A 22,308-nucleotide genomic window follows, 5' to 3' on the forward strand; every position below is an offset into this window, starting at 1 on the left:
CCAGTGCAGAGACTTGTGGCAGTGTCTGTGTTGTGGAATTATAAAACGTGCAGTGGAATTATGGTGAGTGCACAGGAATTATGAGTGTACAATTAGGGCCAGTGTGGTGAAATTATTCCAAGTATAGAGAAATTGTAGCGACTGTAGAGAAAGTGTAAAATATAGTGTAATTATGGCGAGTGTAGCAGAAACAAAGTCAGGGAAGCAGATATATAGCAGATGTGTAGCATATGCAGAAGAATCATACAACTGTAACTATGGTGATGGAGCAGGTGTGGCAGTTTATAGGCACCGAGGGAGTTATAGACACTGCAGCGGCCGGGATTACAACCTAGCCATTATAGCGGGAAAATATAGCACTATCCTATTCGTGTGAGTGCTGATACACATGCTATAAGGAAATTATGAGAAAGATTTAATGCACTGCTGACACCAATACCATTTTTGCCCAGTCCACGTCTATAGATTTCTCTCTCTCTCTCTCTCTCTCTCTCTCTCTCCCTAACAGAAGGATCGTGATGAAAATCTGAGTGGAAGTTCTTGTTCGGCCTGAGATGGAATGAGTAAATTTTGGTGAAAGTATGTATAGTCCAAGAACAAGAATAGAGTCCTGGTTTAGCTCTCTATGGCTCCTATGACTCACTCTCAGCTGAATACGAGAGAAGGTAAATCAAGTAACACAGTACTCATTCTTTAAGTGTACCTCATAGAGACTGGCTTCCCCAGAGTTCATTCTAGAGTCGATCTCAGGCTGTATAAATCGTTCAGCGTGGCGAAGGTATGTGCTCTGCTGAATGTCTTTATAGTTACTTCCCTTACTTTCCTGTCTCCTTCCCTCCTCTCCTGTCTCTCCCCTCCCTCTCCTGTCTCCTCCCTTCCTCTCCTGTCTCCTCCCTTACTCTCCTGTCTCCCCCCCCTCCCTATTCTGTCTGTTACTCTCCTGTCTCCCTCCCTCTCCTGTCTCCCTCCCTCTCCTGTCTCCTACCCTCCTCCTCCTCCTCCTGTCCCCTCCCTTACTGCTCCTGTCTCCCTGTGTGGAATGAAACGAAAAAAGTATATTTCGACCATAAACGTCATCCCCGAAGCTCTTCATATTGTCGATACGGTACCCAGGGCAGTGACTATATCTGTTATGAGGCAAGACAGACTCAGGTCATGCTATTTAGTGTGTCCCAGAATTGCCCACTTGAGAGTTTTTGGCTACAAGGAAGGTGAAAACATCAGCATTCATTATTTTTGTAGCATCGGCACAAATCACGGAAACAAATAGCCTATCGTGTTAAAAACTGTTTCGACAAATTTCAAATATCTGCTGAACAATACAATGTACATAATATCAAGAACTTGCTGAATAATATTGTGCTTCGATTTAGTCAGCAATAAGGAAAATAATAATCAGCTTCTCAAACACTGTGAATAGATGGACGGTCTTAGATACTGTACATTCCTTATCTAAGGCGAAATCGAAGCATAGCATTGTTCAGCAAGTACTTGATCTAATGACAAAGCTATTTTCGTACGATATTTTTCTATTTTAATCGCGATTTATGCGACTACTACGAAAATTATCAATGTCGAAAGTTTCAACTTCCTTGTAGCCCAAAATTCTTGAGTGGCCATTTGGAGAGGTTGTTGATTGAAAAAATACTCTATCCAAGGTAATGAAGAGGGTCCAAGTCGGGCTGTATTTTCCCAGTAAGCAATATTTCAACATGTGGCTGTAACTTTTAGACGCGATAACATCTTCCGAGCGGCTCTGTTTGTCTCTCATTATCGATTTTCGGACGCAAGGCGCTTCATTTCCGTAGACTTCAGAGAGGCCAAACAATACCACACCACACCACACCACACCATACCACACCACACCACACCATAGCACACCACACCACACCACACCACACCACACCACACCTCGCCACACCAAGGGCATTAACCAAAAAGCCTTGATACACCCGCGTCCAATACATTTGACTTATTCCAGCTGTACAATTGACGGCACTGTGAAATCAAAACACGGTGTTTGTAAAGGGGCAGATAGCTACTGTGCTTGGGTGTTGGCTGGGTGGTGTGATGTGGTGGGATACTGGAGTGTTCTGTTCGGTCCTCCTCCTCGTCCTCCTCCTCCTCCTCCTCCTCATCATCATCATCATCATCATCATCATCACGGTACTCTGGAACTGTCTTCCTCTGTCCGTATGACCTCCAGTCTTTCAAACGCAGTGTGTCCAGGCATCTCGAAATGAACAGATCTTGAATTTGACTCTCTGTTATATTGTTTTTGTTATTTCTTGGAGGGAACAATTGTACGAGCTACTGGCTTTTGGTTCCTTCTTCATTGCATTAAAAAATAATACAGTGGCTGAAGTGGGTAAAATCCAGAAAAACGAAAAAAGATGAATAGAATAAAAGCATAACATCGGAATGGCCAGGTAGAATGAACCACACCCCCCTCTCATTCATCATTCAGGCTTTTCATATTCTGCCACGCCCTGTTTTTACCCGTAATGCATTCCTCACATTCTCGTCATTCACTCACCATTCACTCATCATTCACGCATCATTTACTCATCATTAACTCAACATTAACTCATCATTCTCTCACCATTCACTAATCATTCCCTCACCATTCACTCATCGTTCACTCACCATTAACCCATTATTCACTATCATTCACCCATCATTCACTCACCATTCACTCATCACTCAGTCATCATTCACTCATCATTCAATCACCATTCATCATTCACTCACCATTCACTCATCATTCACTCACTATTCACCCATCATTCACTATCATTCATTATCATTCACTCATCATTCACTATTATTCATTCACCATTCATTCACCATTCACCCATCATTCACTCACCATTCAGGGCTTCTGTGTTGTGTCCCGTCCTATAATTCCCGCTACTGCATTCTTCACACACACACACACACACACACACACACACACACACACACACACACACACACACACACACACACACACACACACACACACGACACAATACAACACATCGCAACGTAACGGAACACAACACAACACAACACAGCACAACGTGTCACAACATAACACACACACACACACACACACACACACACACGTAGAGGTGGAGGAATGCATGCAGACAGTTCAGAGGAGCAGTGACCATTGAAGTAGCGATAGAAAAGAGATAAGGATGCAACAGTGTGGCAAAGAGACAGAGGTTGAAGGGAGTCAGTAAGAGGAGGAGAGTTAATGAGACGAAAAGCCTTTGACTCCACCCTACTGAGAAGAGCTGTATGTGTGGAGCCTCCCCACACATGAGAGTTGTATTCCACACAGGGGCGGATAAAACCCCTGTATAGAGTCAACAATTGTGCAGGGGTAAAGAAGGAATGGAGTCGGCTTAGCACACCCAATCTCTTGGATGCAGATTTTACAAGAGATGTTATACGATCTTTCCAAGATAAATCCCGAGTGAATGAAACCCCAAGCATGTTCAAGGATGATGCAGGATTAAGCTGAATATTATTAAACATTAGTGGGTACTCCTGTGGAAGATTTTGTCGGGTTGATAGGTGTAAAAACTGAGTTTTTGATGCATTAAAAACAACAAGATTATTTTTACCCCAGTCAGAGATACGAGCCAAGTCAGACATTTAGGTGTGCCATAGCCTCATCCCTTGTTTGTTGAAGTAACTGCTACGATGGACGCTGCGGGAACCGAATGGAAAGGTAAAGGGTGGAGTCATCAGCGTATGAGTGGAAAGGGTTAGATGTACAGCTTAGGTCTTTGATGAATAAAAGAAAGAGAGTAGGTGATAGGACAGAGCCCTGAGGAACACCACTGTTAATAGATCTAGGAGAAGAACGATGGCCGTCTACAACAGCGGCTATAGAACGACCAGAAAGGAAGCTACAGATGAAGGCACAGATAGAAGGATAGAAACCGTAAGAGGGCAGTTTGGAAATTACAGATTTATGCCAGACTCGATCGGAAGCCTTTGAGATGTCAAGTGCAATGGCAAAGGTTTCGGCAAAGTCCCGAAAGGAGGATGACCAGGAGTCTGAAAAGTAGGTGAGAAGATCGCAAGTGGAGCGTCCCTGACAGAACCCGTACTGACGATCGGAAAGAAGGTTGTGATAGGAAAGATGCTTTAAAATTTTTCTATTAAGAACTGACTCGAAAACTTTTGAGATACAGGATGTTGAAGTAATTGGACGATAGTTAGAGGGTTGGGAATGGTCACCCTTCTTTGGGACTGGCTGAATGAGAGCAAACTTCCAGCAAGAAGGAAAAGTACAAGTTGACAGACAAAGGCGAAAGAGTTTGCCTAGGCAGGGTGTAAGCACAGAAGCACAGTTCTTGAGAACAACAGGAGAGACTGCATCAAACCCATATGGCTTTGTCGGTATTGAGGCCAGTGATGGCAGAAAATACATCAGCTGAAGACATTTTAATGTAAGCCATGAGGAAGTCAGAGAGCGGAAGTGATGGAGGAACAGCACCAGAATCGTCTAAGGTGGAATTGGAGGAGAAAGTCTGAGCAAAGAGATCTGCTTTATCAGTAGAAGCAATAGCTACAGAGCCATCAGAGTAGAAAAGAGGAGGGAAGGATGATGAGGTAAAGTTGTTAAAAAGGTTTTTGGCAAGGTGCCAGAAGGAGAGGGAAGAATTCGAGTTAGAGAGTTGAGAGCATTTAGTACGGATGAAATTATTTTTAGCAGAGCGAAGAATAGACTTAGCACGATTCCGGGCAGAAACGTATAAAAGATGTGATTCAGGGGTGTGTGTGTGTGCCACATTACATCAGGGGGTCACCCCCTAGTTAGCGGCTGGGGGGTCAGTGTCACGTGGGTCAGGCCTAAATATTCAAATGGGCACAAAATCGTAAATTTTCACCCAATTTACTCCAAATATGATACGTGACATCTTTGATTAGATATCTTGTTGTGTTTATGCGTCAACACTAAAATGACTGCCGGGGACGTGTTTGCTGTGCCTTGGCACAGTGTCGTTGTTTTCTTGTACTGCATTACAGTTGTTGTTACTGTTGTTATAGTTGTTGCTGGTGGTGGTGTTTTTGGTGTTATTGTAGTAGTAGTAGTAGTAGTAGTAGTTGTTGTTGTTGTTGTTGTTGGTGGTGGTGGTGGTGGAGTTGTTGTTGCTGTTGTTGGTGGTGGTGTTAGTGGTGGCAGTGGAGGTGTTGTTGTTGTTGTTGGTGGTGGTGGTGGTGGCGGTGGAGGTGTTGTTGTTGTTGCTGTTGTTGTTGGTGGCGGTGTTGTTGTTGTTGGTGGTGGTGTCATCTACCCAAGCGTCGCGGGCATAAAACCTCCTACCCTCACATCTCCTGTAGGTCGCAGAACACCGATAAAAACTGGCCTTGAAACACATATCCCTTGGCGCTCCCTCCTGCGGTTACAAGTGGAGAGTATCACCGCAACACACTTTTTTCTCTGATTCATGTCCCGAATGAAATTTAAAACATATATATATATATATATATATATATATATATATATATATATATATATATATATATATATATATATATATATATATATTTTCTCAGGATCTCTTCATTCCGCGTGGACAATAGCAACAATATTCCTTTCTCTGTGCTTAAGCTAGACAATCTGTTCCCTGAGACCCATGGCGTACACACCTTCTCATGTCACAGCTTGAGCACTAATACCCACCGTCCATATTGAATACACGATCTGCTGTCTCATTCAGGACTGGTGTGGTGGTATTAAGGGAGATGAAGGGGGAGGGCTAACACATGCCGGTGGGTTTTGTAAAATATCAGTTAAAAAGGTTTTAAAGAAATTCTTATCCTTAAACTGTTTCCTGCACCTGACTAATATAATAATAATAATAATAATACGATACTACTACTACTACTAATAATAATAATAATAACAACAACAACAACAACAAATAAGAATCCTCCTCCTCCTCCTCATCCTCATCCTCATCATCACTGCTGCCTAGATTCCTTTTTCTTCATTCAGCCTTTCTAACCCCTTCCCCTCTTGCATGAAACTGTACTCCAGCACCCCTTTGTTCCCCTCGTTAAGTGGGCGACGAGGGGAGGCGTGTGGGTGTTGGGGGGGGAGGGGCATAACAACAGCGGCAGGAGGGGCAGAAAATGGTGTGCAGGAGGAGGGAAGGGAGGGAGGAAGAGAAAGAGGGGAGGGAAAGAGAGGGAAGGGGAGAAAGAAAGGAGGGAAAAATAAGGAAGAGGGAGTGACACAGAAGAGGGGAGGGGATAGAAATAGAGGAGGGTGGGGAGAAAGACAGAAGGGAAGAGAGGGGAGAGAGAGATATAGGGGAGAGAAGGGTGGGGAGGGAGAGAAGACAGAGGAGAGGGAAGGGATGGAGAAAGAAATAGAGAAAGGTGGGGGGGTAGAAGGGAGGGAATGGAGGGAAAGTGGGACGGAGGGAAAGGGAGGGGAAGGGAGAGGATGGAAGAGTCAGAGAGGAAGGAGGGGAGGATTAGGGAGTGTGCGAAGTCATTTTCTCTCCCTCCTTCACTGTTGCTACACACACACACACACACACACACACACACACACACACACACACACACACACACACACATACATAAGAGAACGCACATATATCGATTCCTCATCATACTGTGCTATTCCAACGGCAAGTACACACACACACACACACACACACACACACACACACACACACACACACACACACACACACACACACACATACACACACACACACACATACATAAATACATACACATACATACATACGAGGACGAACATATATCGATTCCTCATCATACTGTGCTATTCCAACAACAAGCACACACACACACACACACACACACACACACACACACACACACACACACACACACACACACACACACACACGAGAATGTACATATATCGATTCCCCATCATACCGTGCTATTCCAACAGCTATCGCCGAGGCGTTTCTAAATGTTAGATTGTAGAGGTTGTAAAAAGAGAGAATTTTCAAGCTGGTCTTGTGGATGGCAGGGGAAAGATAAAGATGATTCTGGGGTTTGATTGCAATTTTATTCTCAAGAGGAAGTTATCCTGACAAGTGCACTACTAAGGCGAGAGCGGTTTATCCTAGCTAACGCCGTGCCCTCTACTCCTGCCTATTCCACCGTGCCTCTTCTCTCTCCTATCGCGTCCAAACCCCTTCTGCCTTGTCTCTCCAATTTTCGCTGTATATGACTGGTTGGGTCATGTGTGAGGGCACGTGTGATTTCCACACCCGTGGAGTTTTCCATCAGGCGTCATACTGTGCTGTGTGTGAAATTCCCTAGCTAGAATCTGCACTGCTGTTTGCTCCAGCTGTCTCGAGCTTGGGCACGATTTTCTTCAAATCTCTATATTTCATATTAACAGCGTATATATCACTAGCTATTATGTAGTGTGTAATGATATTTTAGTGTCCTGACACAGCAAGCAAATACACCCACACACCCATAACCACCCACACCCACACCCACACCCACACACACTGCAGTACATTACAGTAGACAGTAAATTTACGGCCATATTTCTAGTGCTTTCTTAGAACGATTTTTTTTTCTGTCGTCAATCCTTTTTATTTAAAATTCGAAGGGCCTATAATAATAAGCTTAATTAGTCTCAATTAACCCTTTCAGTACCACGGCCTTATTGATTTTATTTTCGCTGCTGCCGGACCGTCTTTATTCAGCTAAGGGAAGCATCTTGTAATAAGGGAGTATCCATTAATAATCTCCATTGACTCGATCACCATGGCGTCATTTATATTTTACTGATGCTGTTGCCAGACGTTTTCATTTTCAGCTGATCCCATTGAGGCCGTGGATGTCTTTTTCACTCTGTTCTTGCCGCCAGACGATTTTATGAAGTTTAAGGAAAGCCTCTTGTAGTAAATTAAAAAATTATACCCATTAATCTTTTCACTAGGACGACGTTTCTTGAACACTTCAGTCCAGTGATATCTTTATTCTTGCTACCACCACACGATTTTATTAAACCTGGGAGATTGTCAAAGTGGACGGTGTTAATAATGCCTTCATTGACCCCCTCACTACAAGAGCTCCTTCCATACAAGAGCTCCTTCCAGACTTAAAATCGTCTGGAGCTAGGAAGAAGAAATTAAAGCGGACGTAATCTTTTTTTTTCTATTCTTGGTATGATCAGACTATCTTTTTCAGTGAAGGCTTTAGACAGATATCCACCCCATTCCATTAGCTTATTTATTTCGACAACTTTCTTCTTTATTTAAGTCTTTATACGGCCACAGAATTTAGCATAGCCTGAGAAAGACCTCCCTGTAGTGGAGATTAACATTCAAGCTATAACGATTCACCGGAATATGACACACGAGTTAAACCGACCAAGAGGGGGTTAATGACATCAGTATCAACACTCACACTCCTGTGCCCACTCTCATCTTAATAGCAGCTTCCGGCATAGAATACTAGAGTTGTCCCGACTATGACAGGGTTACAAAGACATCTACCTGGGTCGTCCACCTCCATACTGCAGCCCATTAAACCTGATGATCCTAATATCTTTCAAATAATCTATATATCTGACATGTAGTACGTTGTCCGCGGCCCATATTCTCTTCGGCTAAGGAAGCTCCCTCGACCCTCTTCCTTACTACTGCAGTTTGTTTCTGCATAGGGCACGTTAATATTCTCTCGCACGTTATTTTACAAGTTTACAGTATTTTTGCATAGGGCATGTTAGTATCCCTCCCCCCTTTTTTTTAAATCATTTATTTCTGCATAAGGCACATAGGCTAAATATTCTCTCGTATGTTATTTTACTAAACGTTTACAGTGTTTTTGCACAGGGAACGTTAATATCCCCCAATTTTTTAAGCAGTTTTTTCTGCAGAGGGCATGTTAATATCCTCCCCCCCTTTTGTTCTACTTTATTTTTACACACGGCTCGTTAATAGCCTATTTCTCGTATGCTATTCAGGTAACCTGTTTCGGTATCAGGAATGCCTCGGTTAACACACATGAGAATGGTTGTGTATAGTATGCCCTGTCGTTAAGGAAGAGGTGCCGCAAAGACTCCTGCGTGGACCAGACCACTAACATAAAGGCGTAACCTAAATGGCTTAGTTGGCTTTCTAGCACTGTTTCCCTATTGATTTATCTTCCATATTTTGTCTATCTATCTGTCTGTCTAGCTATCTAGAGCTGGACGCCTTAATCGTGGAGAGAGTGGCCACAAACAAATCGCCTCCATGCCACCCTCTTCTCCTTCATCATGCTGCCTTCCCTCAAGTTCACACCATGGCCACTCATATACCTCTCAGCTTCGTCACCCCACCTCATCCTCGGTCTTCCCCTTTCCCTCTTTCATTCCACTTCACCCATGCACTCCTCTACTCAATCTCTCATTCTCCATTCTTTCCACATACGCATAACTCCACATGCTGCTCTCATATAACGCACTTCCACTCCTCTCGCTCTTGACCTGTGTCCTTCCAATTCCAACCGAGTTCAGGCTTCCTTTCCACATACGATACGGTGGGATCACAATCCTGTCATGAAACGGCTTCTTACTTCCCTATTCCTTATCACTCCCCTCAGTGGCGTCACCAGGGGTCAGATTTTGGGGGGGCTGTAGCCCTGGTGTAGGTAGAAGGGGGGGGGAGCGAAGCGAGCCTATGCAGCTGGGGGGTACGGGGGGGAGCTGTAAGCCCCCCCGGAAAATTTTTCGGAAATTGAGCAGTTTTAGGGGCATTTTTGAGGCCTATGGATGAAGAAAATGTAAAATAAGGTCTCACAGGCTATTAATAAGAAACTTATAGGACACATGAATATTGATGGGCCTACAGTAATACCAGGTATCAGTAAGCCTTATGATATAATGTGTACAAGGTAATTGTATAAAGCTTTTTTGCAGATAATAGTTTTTCTTCAATTGCTAGTATTATGTGGTATCATAACGGTTTCTAAGTCCTACCATATTAAATTTGATAATTCAAAAAAGCTCTTTATTCAATGTATATAGATATAATTGCCAAGATTTCTCTTCCATTACCGGTACTGTGATAGGAAAACAAAGCCATTCACAAAAAAACAAAAATCATAAAATAGATCTCGTGCCGGTTCTTCAGCAGGTATATCAAGGTTATCACTTGTGCTGGGCGGTGGCTAAAAAAAATAATGAGAAAATATAATATATATTAGAGAGAGAGAGAGAGAGAGTGAGAGTTTTAGCCTACTTTCCCACTCTGTACGTTTAGGACAATATATTTGCAAAAATGAGAAATAGCCTAGGCCTAGTCAATTTTAAATAAAAAAAAAAATCTTGGCCTAAGCTTCATAAAATGACTACTGAAATAGTTACTTACACATGTCTGAATGGGTTCAGCTTTGTGGTTATCTGGGGTTGCTTCTGGCACCTCATTCCCAATAACAGCCACTTTTTCTTGGCATTCATCCGAGTCATCTTTGGAGGTGCAGGTGAGAATTTCCTTATGTCACCCTGTCCCTGAGGATTTTTAAATGACCTTTTCATCACTTGAGTGGCTGCTGGCTGAGATCCGCAAATGTATTATTGTAGAATAGCCTATAAAAGGGAAATGACATTCAGTTCTGATAGTCGAGTGTCGACTGAACCAACTAAGTACTGCTGACTCTTTGTATAGAGTATAGGCTAGATCTCATATCTGTGGCTAGCAATATACCGGAACGTAGTAACGTCTATACAGCCACTGAAACCAATACATTCAAATTAAACCGAAAACAACACAGGATTTAGCCACAGTTCACAGACGCTTCTCAATGTAAACAAACATACTCTGAACATTCGAATTTGTGAAAAATTGCATAGATCAGATATTTTAGACTGCATAATCCAATTTTAAAGCTTCGTGATTAATATATACCATATTATATATTGCAAATATATAATAAATCTGATAAATGTAATACAATCCTGCTTTCTTTGTGCAATAAATATATTTCAAAGAAAACCAAGCTTGGAAAAAGTATTGGAAACTATATTATGATTTGAGTCATAGGTTTACGTAAATTGTGAATAACTAATCACATTATATAGCTATAAATAATATTATTGAACTAATATGGATGCACGAATAAAAGTGGATTGGCGGTAGGGGGTTGGGGGAAAGCTAGGTTGGTCAATGCCGAGCTGCAAGCATACTATGTAAGCTGGTGATTTTTTATTATTATTATTTTGGGGGTCTGCAATTTTGGGGGGACTGAGTCCTTGATTTGGGGGGCTAAGTCCCCCCTAGCACCCCCCTGGTGACGCCACTGACTACCCTTAGCGTACCTGCAACCTACCTTCCGTGTTGTACTCGTTGTTGCACTTCATTCTCTAACTCCCGGCCATGCTCTTTACACTGCCAAAATATTTTATAGCACCCACATTCTCCATTTCCTGACTATTCATTCTCACGCCTTCATATTCTCCTTGGTGTGATTTCAAAGTTTCCGATTACTATCATACCTTACGCAAATAGCACAAAGGAAACCATTATGCACCACAAGCAGAAACAAAACGGTAAGGAGGAAGTACTAGGGGCCTTTTTGTATGTATACAACAAACATGTGACCCAATACTGACATACTTTGCATAAACATCTTACAAGCGAAAATTAACGCACCATCTGCAGAAATAAAAGGCAGCAGTAGTAACAGTAGTTATTGTTGTTGTTGTTGTAGTCCAAGTTCGTCTGTAACGTGAACCCAGTGGACCGTAGGTTGAAGTTACCTTTCTCTGACAGTTCACCATTCTCCTTCTGGGGGATGAGAAGGGAGATGAGGGACGTTTATATAACCAAGCTGTGAATCTCCCCGTTTATAGTGATGCCACCACGGGAAGGTGTCCCTCTCCAGCACCAAAATATTGCAAATAGTAAGGAAGGGGCGCTACACAGCCTCTTAACCGAACGAAAATACCACCCCTGGAACTGAGGGATATTTAGGACCACATTTTATAACGTGGTGCGGGTGATGTCTGCTAAGGTTCTCCCTTCATGTTGGTCTCCTTTCCCGCCCTCTTTCTTCGGAGAAGCTGGTGGTGCATTGGTTAGCAGGTTCAGCCTGCAAATTGAAAAACCTGACATCGATTCTCGTGCTGATCAGATTATTGTCTCTCAGTCCCTCACTCCCTCCCTCCCTCCCTCTCTCTTTCTCTCTCTCGTCCCTGTTCTTCCAGTAATACGAATAGGGATCTGGATATAACGTCGATGGTTACAAGTTGTATTACAGGGAAAGACTGACTTGGCAAAATATACTGTAAGCCGTAATGACCCTCATGTCGTCCATAAGCACTGACCTTAAACCTCCTTCTTCCTTCCTTTCGTCTCGTGTCAACTAACGTGCAGACAAGACACGCAGGGAATACGTGGGGAATACAGGTCTCCTTTCCCCTTCCATTCCCGTTCCCTTCTTCCCATCCATAATCATGCTATAATTTCCTCTTACGTATAATTATCCAACAATTATAACACAAGGAACAAACTGGTAGTAGTCGTTCCTCTGTCTCTGTCTGTCTGTCTGTCTGTCTGTCTCTCTCTCTCTCTCTCTCTCTCTCTCTCTCTCTCTCTCCTTCCGTGTTTTCTTTTCCTACCACCTCCCCGATTTTTCCTCATTCATTGTCTCTTCCCTGTTCAGTCTCTCCCTCTCCTGTTTTTCTCTCCTTCCCTTCTCTTGTTTTTCTTCCCCCCACCCCTTCTGCTGTCTGTCTTTTCCTTTTCTCTCCTCTCCGCATTCCTTTCTCTTATCTGTCTCTGCTTCTCTTGCCTCTCTCTTCCCTTTCATCTATCACTCCCTTCCCTTCTCCCGTCTTTCTTCCCTTCCCGTGTCTCTCCCTCATCCTTTCTCCTCTCCTCTCTCTTTTGTCCCCCCCTCTCTCTCCCTCCCTTCCCCCATCTCTCTCTAATTTTTCCTCCTCTAAGCTAATGTAACCTAACTCAGACTGAATGATGTAAATCTTCTGTCCTCGTTAGTGTCAACAGAAAAAATGTAAACAAACTGGAGATACGTAAATATAACACGTAAATAGATAAAATATACAGTTAATAAATATATAAAATTTACGTGGCTATGGGAGGGGGGATTATATTTAAATGCTCATGGGAAAATGTTAGCTGGTGTTACACCCTTCAGTACAATGACGCATTTTTTTTTACATTCCTCTAGCTGTTACTACAGTAGACTCTTTTCACTTAACTTGGCCCAGATTTTTGTCCTTCTGTGGTTTATTCCACGTAGCTCAGTGACAGAAAAAGACAATATTACAATCCTACATACTTTTCATGGCACTCCTTCGTGACAAGCATCATATTCTAGTGTTAATCTAGTATAACATCTGAGAATTCAAGATGGATAGATGGCAGTTTTAGGCCAGGTTAGAGTAAACAGAGTATTAATTTTATTCTGGTTTGGTGAGATTTTTAGTTCTGGTGGGGTTAGATATAGCCCTCATAAAACCCTTCACAATATACCCCTTCGGCTGAATAAAATCTTATGGTACTGACATGATGAACATTGGAGGAGTCTTCACATACATCTCCACAAGAGATATTGCTCAAACTGAGGAAATTTGTAGGATAGTGCCCTGATGAAAACCGAACGGGTTAGAACCGCCTTTATGAATCCCTTTACCTTCCGTAAGCTGAACACAAACCTACGATAGTGGCCTGTTGGTAATAATAATAGTAGTAGTAGTAGTAGTAAACAATAATAATAATAATAACACGGTCATATATATATATATATATATATATATATATATATATATATATATATATATATATATATATATATATATATATATATATATATAGATATATATATATATACTCGTAGCCAGTTTTCATGATGAAAAATTCTCCATAGAGGGTGACTTTTTTTTTTAATTTCATATTCACTTTGTTTTTATTGTCAAGTATTTAGTAGATGTGTAAGTGAAGGGAAATGTGTAGATCTATACAGCTCAGCTCGGGAAAGTTATAAATGTAGTCCAAGGGATCCATGCTTTCGAGATGCCTCGATGCAAGCTGAGAAAACTCCATTAACCCCTTAAATATGGTGACGTATTTGTACAGTATTTTGCACTGGGTTAGGCCAGACAGTGTTATTTAGCTTGGGAGAGAGTATATTTCATCTGGTTAGAGCAACACGACTAAAGTAAGGTCTGCTGTGTATGCTATTCTCATATAATCTAGAGTAAATTTGTGAGTCAGAGTGAACAGTATGTCGGGATGGTATGTAGGTTGCATTGATACATGTTAAATTTGTGAGTCAGAGTGAATAATGTACGTCATGCAGGTAGGTACTGCGTGTTCAGTAAAATAGGCTGCACTGATGTAAGTTTGCTTACGTTCATGGATCAGAATGAATGGTATTTTCAGATCGAGATGGTATTCAAGGCTAGACTGAATCAGGTTTGGTTTGATCTCTAAGTCGGAGTGAACGGCATAATTCGTGTGGGTATGAATCAGGGTGTAATGATCTGGAAGATACTCGGAGTGTGCGACGCGATAGTCTTGTGTACAGTGCCGTCCTTAACCCGAATTCTTTCAAATGTCACGATGAAAGACTGAGAAGAAGGCGCTGGTACGACGCCATTTTCCTTTATAATACAATATTCATGACTAGTAAGTCGTCAGTTTGCCCTGTCGGAAGTAAAGCAGCCTGTTCATTCTAACCTGCAAACTTCGCCCATGCACATGATATGACGTTTCATTGAAAGTTGCAGGTGCGCGCAACTTTCTGCCTGAAGTTTTAGGCTTACTATGCTTCACTACATGCACTGATCATTACTCACCATGTTTGATACTATAAAATGTCTTGGATATGAGAAGGTTAAGGGAAGGGTACGTTAGCTCGGTAGGCTTGCAAGAACGATAAGCTGCAGCCCTCGCAACGCACTTTGCTTACTGAGGACACGTCGGTAGGTGGGGCTCCATTGTCACGCGTCTCCCCTCCCTCCTCCCATCTCCGCCCTTTATGCGCGCGCAATCCAATACTCCACCCGTCAACAACCATACCGCAGCCACACACGAACTTCCCCTTGCCAGTAGAATTTATTCACGTCTGTTCCGATGTCAGAGTTGTATTATACTTGTGTTTAGGCCTATTTGAGTTTCCCACTTGTTGCTATCCTGACGCTATAGTTGGTTATGGTCTATCGCGTTCTGTCGCTCCCCTTGGATTAGCCTCTTTCTTGTTTTATGGTGTAGCGTGATCAATTAATAATATCCAGGTCTTATGGGATGGCCGTCATCTGTTCCAATGAGTGTACAGCTACACGAAACACTAATTAGGGGAAATGGGAGTTAAGAGGGTGTTTCTTCGTTGCCGCAGACTTGTGGGTGTTTACCGAAATTGTACACTCAGTACGATGTAAGCCTCTGGTCATATTTACTCTTGGGAGGAAGGGGTGTGGCAAAAACGATTGATTATCACATCTCTACCTTCTCCTTGTTTGTCCCCCCCCCCCGCACGTGTGTGTGTGTGTGTGTGTGTGTGTGTGTGAATTTAGTTTTGGGTGTCAAAAGGACTGAAAGTGGTGACGGGAAAAATCGATAATTGGTGTTTTTATGGAGCTCCGGAAATGTACGGATATTGTGACATGCAGTATTCAAGCGTTTACCTCTCACACTGATAGATTATTCACGACATCGATTTTCTTTTCCAGGGCAGAGAGACGGCTTCGCATTGTACAGTCAAGCATGAATAGCTCGTTGTTCTAAGTTGAAGTATTTCCTGTTTTATATTTTTGAATTAGCCGACAGCCAAGGTCCAAGTTGAATGAGAGGATTAGGATGCAGGGTGGGCGAGGGCGGGAAGTGTAGCTGACGAGGGGAATGAGTGGAGCGGGTGTAATATGGTGATGTGTAGTGCACCCGCTTCACAACCACGCCCACACGCCCACTTCCACACATGCCGGTACCATTAAATTCCTCACCCGAGTCGCGAGTGTCGAATGGAGTAGTGGTGTTTATTTGATGTCCTTTTTATTCTTCAATATAACAGGGTGACAGTATTTTACGATGTACACAAAAAAACATTATACTGTACAGTACATCTTCCCCTTTTCATGCGTGACGAGTATTCCTTTCTTGACATGTGACAGCGACACGGATATATATAGACGAACAGGAACATACTAACAGGCAATAAGCAAAATTATGGTCTACATCACAAAAACACGATAGATGTTAGTTTTTTTTTTCAGTCTCATTCGGTTTATTGTTCGATATCTATTTTGTAATCTTCCTCAGCCTTTAGTTTGTCGCCCTTTCTGTTGATCCATTGGCTACTCTTCCTTAGTCATCGCTTCTTCTACATAACTGCATACTTCCTTGTCTGCTTCCTCCTTGTTCACTTCAGCTTATTGTAACTGTCCTTCATTATTCTTTCTCTGCTTTCGCCGAATGCCTTTCACTGGGCACTCCTCTGCCCACCTCTTATTTTCTACCCCTCTATCATATTGCTATCTAGTTTCTTTTGTGTCTATACCTCCGTATCGTTTATCTTTACTCTCTCTCCCCTTTTATTTCTCTTGCCCGTTTATACCTTTCTTTTGCTTTGTACTCCTATTTCTCTTGCTGCCTACTCGTATCTGTCTACTTCTATATCTCTCTCGCTCTATCTTACTTGCTGTTGACTTACACTTCTGCTGTTTTCATCTCTGGCTGTATACCTCGATCTGTTTCTCTTGTTATCTATCGCTGCTTCTCTTGCCATACATCTCTCTTGTAATACCGCTGATTCTCTTGTTGTTTACCTATGTCTTTCTTGCTGTTACTTCTGTTTCTCTTGCTTTTACCATTATGTCTCTTACTGCTTTCCTTGCTGTCTACCTCTGCATTTTTTATTTTCTACCTTTGCTTCTCTTGATTACTTCTGTCTCTTGTTATCTGTTTCTCTTGTTATTCGTTTCTATCTCCCGCTGTCTACCTTTCATCTCTCCACCTGTCTTCCTATCTGTATACCTCTTGTTATTTGTTAATCAACCTCTGTCTTTTTCCTGTCCGTTATTGTATTCACTTCTGTTTACCACTCTCTCTCTCTCTCTCTCTCTCTCTCTCTTTCTCTCCTTTCATGTCTACGCCTCTCTCACCCTAGTAACCCATGACTCATCCACTAAAATCAATACCCGTACTTGAGGTGGCTAACCGGAGGGACCACACACCACTATACCATCATACCACAACACCATCGCACCACTATACCATCACACTACTATGCCGTCACATTACTAGACCGTCATAGCACCACACCATCACACCACTATACCATCACACCATTATACCATCATATCACTACATCATGACAGTGTACCATAACACCACTATATCATCACACCACTACACCATCACACCATACACCATTGTACTATCATTAGGCCATTGTACAACCACATTGTACATCAATATACCATCACACCACGCACCACTGCACCACACACCACCACACCATCTCACCACACACTGCTATAGCCCACTGATATCCTACACACCACTATTCCTGTACACAATTACACTATTGAACCACATTATTATATCTCCACATCACACACCGCAGCACCACACTGCACACTTGTACTATCACACTACACCACACTTCACCACACACCACGCGACACTATACGACTAAACCATCACGAGTGGTAGCTGGTGGCGACCATCATCCCCTCACTTGATGAAGCGCTGCCTACTTCTTTCTACTGAAGCTCTACACTGAATGACAAGCCTAATTTCTTCCTGTAACCCAGGAAACAATATACAACACTGGGTGGTAGCCATATAAACAAATATCGGGGTGATGTGGAGATTACTGTGGTGCCCCTAATATCTGGGTGGAGACACGTAAATGTGGCATCCACCCAGGAATCAAACCTCCACATCCTTCTCCGCGACACGCTGTGGCGAGGTTCACAACAGAGATGGCCCTGCAGGGGTGATTGCTTGCCTGCGGTTGATAGGTTTGCTCGATCAGTCAGTCGGAGTTGCTTTACTACTGCTACTACAACTACTACTACTAATCCATCACGTCACACACCTCTACCTCATCGCACCACTCGTCAATATGCAAGTGTTGTACATCATTACATTATACTACAGAATTACATCCTCACATGCACACCGTAACACCACAGTACTGCACATCTTAGCACCACAGTATCATCACACTACTATGCCATCACACCACACCACTTTACCATTACACCAATGCACCGTTACATCACGTACCACTATGCCATCACATCACTATATCATCACATCACTACATCATTACACCATCACACCTCTATTTCACACCACACAACACTATGCCATCTCCCCATTGTACCATAACACCACTACACCATCACATTACACCACTGCAACTATACCATCACAACACCACCACTGTACTATCACACCGTTAAAACAGTACATACACCGCTATACCATCACCCCACTACACCAATACACCACACCGCTACACCATCACTAACGTATCATCACACCACCACTACCACTATACCATCACACCAGTAAACAATTATGCCACAAACCACTATGCCATCACACCACTACACCATCACACCACACATCACCATACCATCACACCACTACCACCATACCCTCACAGTTAAACCATTACATGTCACACCACTGCCTTCACACCACTACAAATTTGCGACACATACCGCTATTCCATCACACCACCACCATCATACCATCACGCCCTTAAATGACTGCATCATACACCACAATATCATCACACTAGTACACTATAACACCACAAACCATTGTGCCCTCTCACCATTATACCATCACACCACACACTACTATGCCATCATATCATTATGCCATTATGCCATCACACCACACATTACTATACCATTATATTATGTCATTACGTCATCACACCTCTATGTCACCACACCCACAATAATTTATTATCACGCCACACGCCATTATGCCACCACACCACACACCACTATATCATTATGCCACACAACGCTATACAGTATCATCACACCACACACCACTATGCCACCACACCACACACCACTATATCATTATGCCACACAACACTATACAGTATCATCACACCACACACCACTATGCCACCACACCACATACCACTATACCATTATGCCACACACAACTGCACCATCACACCACACACCAATATATCATGACACTACAATACTATCACACCACATACCAATATACCATCACACCACTATACCATTGCACCACACACCATTATGCCATCACACCACTATACCACTGCACCACACACCACAGTACCATCACTCCATTATATCATATGTCGGGACCAACTGCCTAGCCCCGGGCTCCTACGCTCCCCATGGGGCAATATAGGATTGAATGATGGATGGATGGAAATGTCATTGTTAAGCTGGGTGTTCTTAGGTCGGCTTCCCGTCCTAACAACACTTAAGGTATAGGCTAGCTGGGTTCCCTTTGTAGACCGGAGCTTAGACAGTGTGAGAGGAACAGGGCATAAAAACACAGGGCAACAACCTTACATGTATATTACCAAATTTTGGATACAGGAAGCTAGACAATTCATAAGACTCTGTACAAAGGCAAGAACTGGAATTGGCAGGTATATATAAGCTTCAGGTATCACGCAGGATACCGACAGTCACGGGAACAGACGGACAGACACTATACTGAAGTGGGATGGGATTACACTTCGTTCTAGGGCTGCTTGTACATTATGATAATTGTATACCTGTCCCGCGTTACGCTAAATGGAATAAGGAGGTGGAACATTGCTCATGTCTCTTATCACATTTAGTAGAGTTCGGATAGTTAGGCACTGTCGCTGTATTCTACACTCTGATGGTCACTTTCACTCTCACCTTGCGGGCAGGGAAGTCACAGTCACTATGGGGATGTGGGGCAAGGGAGCGGGCCAACCAAAAGGGGGGAGGGCCGTCCCTTCAGGTGTCCTCTCGTCAAGGGGCCAGGGGATTACTCGGGGGGGTCATCCTCCGTAACGGGCTGTGGTCGGGTGTGGTGAAGGGCCCCGCACTGGAGGGGCTCGGTACTGGGGTTTGGCCCTCGGGACTGGAGCCAAAAATCCTCTGAAGGCGCTCCTGCAGGCACCCAGTGCGGGAAGGGCGTCGCTCCTCTTCTGGACTGGAGAGTTCATGCCCCAGGGTACTAGGGGCACCGTGGAGAATCTGCCTACTGCGGTCCTACTCCTGCTACTTCACCATCAGGGTAGGGCTGCAGTGTTGCTGGCAGCAGGAGTCCGACAGGTGCTGGTCTCCCTCTGGTGCTGGCTGGATGGAGTGCAGCCCCGGGATCAAGACGGGTCCTCTCCCCCAGTCCTCAATGGGAAGGTTCTCCTCCTGGAGGCTGCCTCGGTCTGGGGAGTTAAGGGTGGGACTTGTTCTGCCACTGGTGGGGTGGCTCGAGCAGGGGTCTCTTTCAGGTTGTGAGGTCATAGGAGGCGAGGGGCTTTTAAGGCGCCCCTGCCTGGCGTAGCTATCGGCTGTCCCCGAGGTCCCTTGGGCAATGGGATGAGGGTGGCTACAGGCCGTCCCTTTCCCGTTGGTATGGCAATCGGCTGTCACTGGGGCCCAACTTCCTGACAGGATCACAGACAAAGTGTGGCTACTGGCTGTCACCTGTCCACGGGCACGGATACTGGTCATCGCTGAAGTCCCTTGTGAGAGGTGACATGCAGGCGAAGGGCAGCTACAGGCCGTCCCTTGTCTACTGGTGTGGCTGCTGGCTGTCACCGGTGTTGTGCCCCTCGAGGGAACTACAGAAGGAGAATTCGTACCGTTTTGTCCCTGCGTGTGGCAACCAGCCGTCACGGGTTCTGCTGGGAGGGTTGGCAACATTATGAGCAGCTGCTGGCCGTCTCTCAAAGACGCGGCTACCGGCCGTCACGGTTACACTGGTGAAGGCCGTTGCTTGTAGTGTGTGGCTACTGGCCGTCACGGTTGCACGGCTACAGGCAGTTACTGGGGCACGGCTACAGGCCGATGTTTTTAGTGTGCGGCTACCGGCCGTCATGGGTGCTGCCTGGAGCTGTTTTATTAGCTCCACCCCGATCCTGACGAAGGCTAGGTCGGTGGAAGGGTAATGCACCCGGACTGAGATGTTCGCGCCGGGTACATTCCGTGAATGGGGGCACGCGGCTGTATGGGACATGCGTCCATATCGCACAGACTTCGCGCGCGCCCTGCTTACCCCTACGTTGTCGCCTCCTGGGGATATTGCGATGCCCTCAGTTGTTACTATTTCAGTCATCTAATATGCATGGTAGACATCGATTTCATTGAATGAGCCGTCCCCGCAACACATGAGAAATTCCCCGGAGTGGAAGGGAAATGTCACTGGGGTCAGTAAAATATCTCACTAGACCCTGATTGGAGCCATCAGTCCAGAAAAGAGGCTAATCTTTCCGTACTGTAACCCCATTAGGAACTGCGACAACGAAGACATAGCACGCCATCGCTGATAACAGGGTGCCTCGATAGCGGCCATAGTAGCACCCACTGAACAGACGGAGTCCCAGGACGATTCCCCCCTCCCCCCCGTATTACCCTGACAACGATGGCGCTAAGATGACGCACTACAAAAATAACAGTTCAGTAAACCTCCCTTATCAACAATGATAATACATTTTACGCACCACCTTCTTTTGTTGTATTAGCACTCTGTACCTTTTACAACAATAAATATTTAATTCAATATCAACATACCTCTTTGGGTTATAATGATTTAGATTCATACCACAAAAAGTAGCATAGAAAAAAAAAATGTCAAGTAACACAGAACCTATTGACTTTAAGAAGTGTACATATTACCGTCCCAAAGTCGAGACAAATCTCTTTCTACCAGCTGTTCGTGACGTCACATCCCCGTCAGGTAGAGATGGCTGCCACTGTCCGAACTCTCTCTCGTCTCACCGGTAAGCAAATCCTAAACTAAGCCATCCATACAGTAGTGTGCATTGTTAAACTGATGTTGAGGATTCAGCCAAGGAAAAATGGTCTTCAGGAGGGAGAAACTAGACCAGTGGCTTAGTAACGTATGTGTGACATTATTTTCATCAGCTGACAGAGTACATTTTTTATTTTGGTGGTGGTGAAGGCAAATGAGGATCATTATAATTAATTCCAGTTGTTTCAGTTTTCTGGTATAATCCGTAATGGAATTATCCATGCTAACGGTAGGGCTATATGAGCTACAAGAAATAGATCACGTTGCGATTTTTTGACTAGCCTCTGTAGGATACGTAGAACATTTATGAAAACTAGGGTCAACC

General features: G+C 43.9%; 2 protein-coding genes across 5 annotated transcripts in view; one reads left to right on the forward strand and one right to left on the reverse strand.

Moving 5' to 3' along the window:
• LOC145397146 (tubulin alpha-1A chain-like) overlaps nucleotides 1-14,942 on the reverse strand; it is a 45,340-nt gene extending 30,398 nt beyond the window's left edge. For both annotated transcript variants that reach the window (XM_080270344.1, XM_080270351.1), the window contains exon 1: nucleotides 14,816-14,942. In XM_080270344.1, coding sequence (XP_080126470.1) covers nucleotides 14,816-14,818 — 3 coding nt within the window. In that variant the 5' untranslated portion in view covers nucleotides 14,819-14,942. The remainder of the gene's footprint in view (nucleotides 1-14,815) is intronic.
• Scsalpha1 (Succinyl-coenzyme A synthetase alpha subunit 1) overlaps nucleotides 1-22,308 on the forward strand; it is a 68,780-nt gene that overhangs the window by 32,122 nt on the left and 14,350 nt on the right. For 2 of the 3 annotated variants that reach the window (XM_080270871.1, XM_080270878.1), the window contains exon 1: nucleotides 21,906-21,951. The exons of the other annotated variant lie outside the window; for it this stretch is intronic. In XM_080270871.1, coding sequence (XP_080126997.1) covers nucleotides 21,915-21,951 — 37 coding nt within the window. In that variant the 5' untranslated portion in view covers nucleotides 21,906-21,914. Of the gene's footprint in view, nucleotides 1-21,905; nucleotides 21,952-22,308 lie in introns of those variants that run through there. 3 annotated transcript variants of the gene reach the window in all.

This window comes from Coenobita brevimanus, chromosome 5 (assembly GCF_032717465.1).
Source record: "Coenobita brevimanus isolate Jiangsu-jjx chromosome 5, ASM3271746v2, whole genome shotgun sequence".
Taxonomy (NCBI): domain Eukaryota; kingdom Metazoa; phylum Arthropoda; class Malacostraca; order Decapoda; family Coenobitidae; genus Coenobita; species Coenobita brevimanus.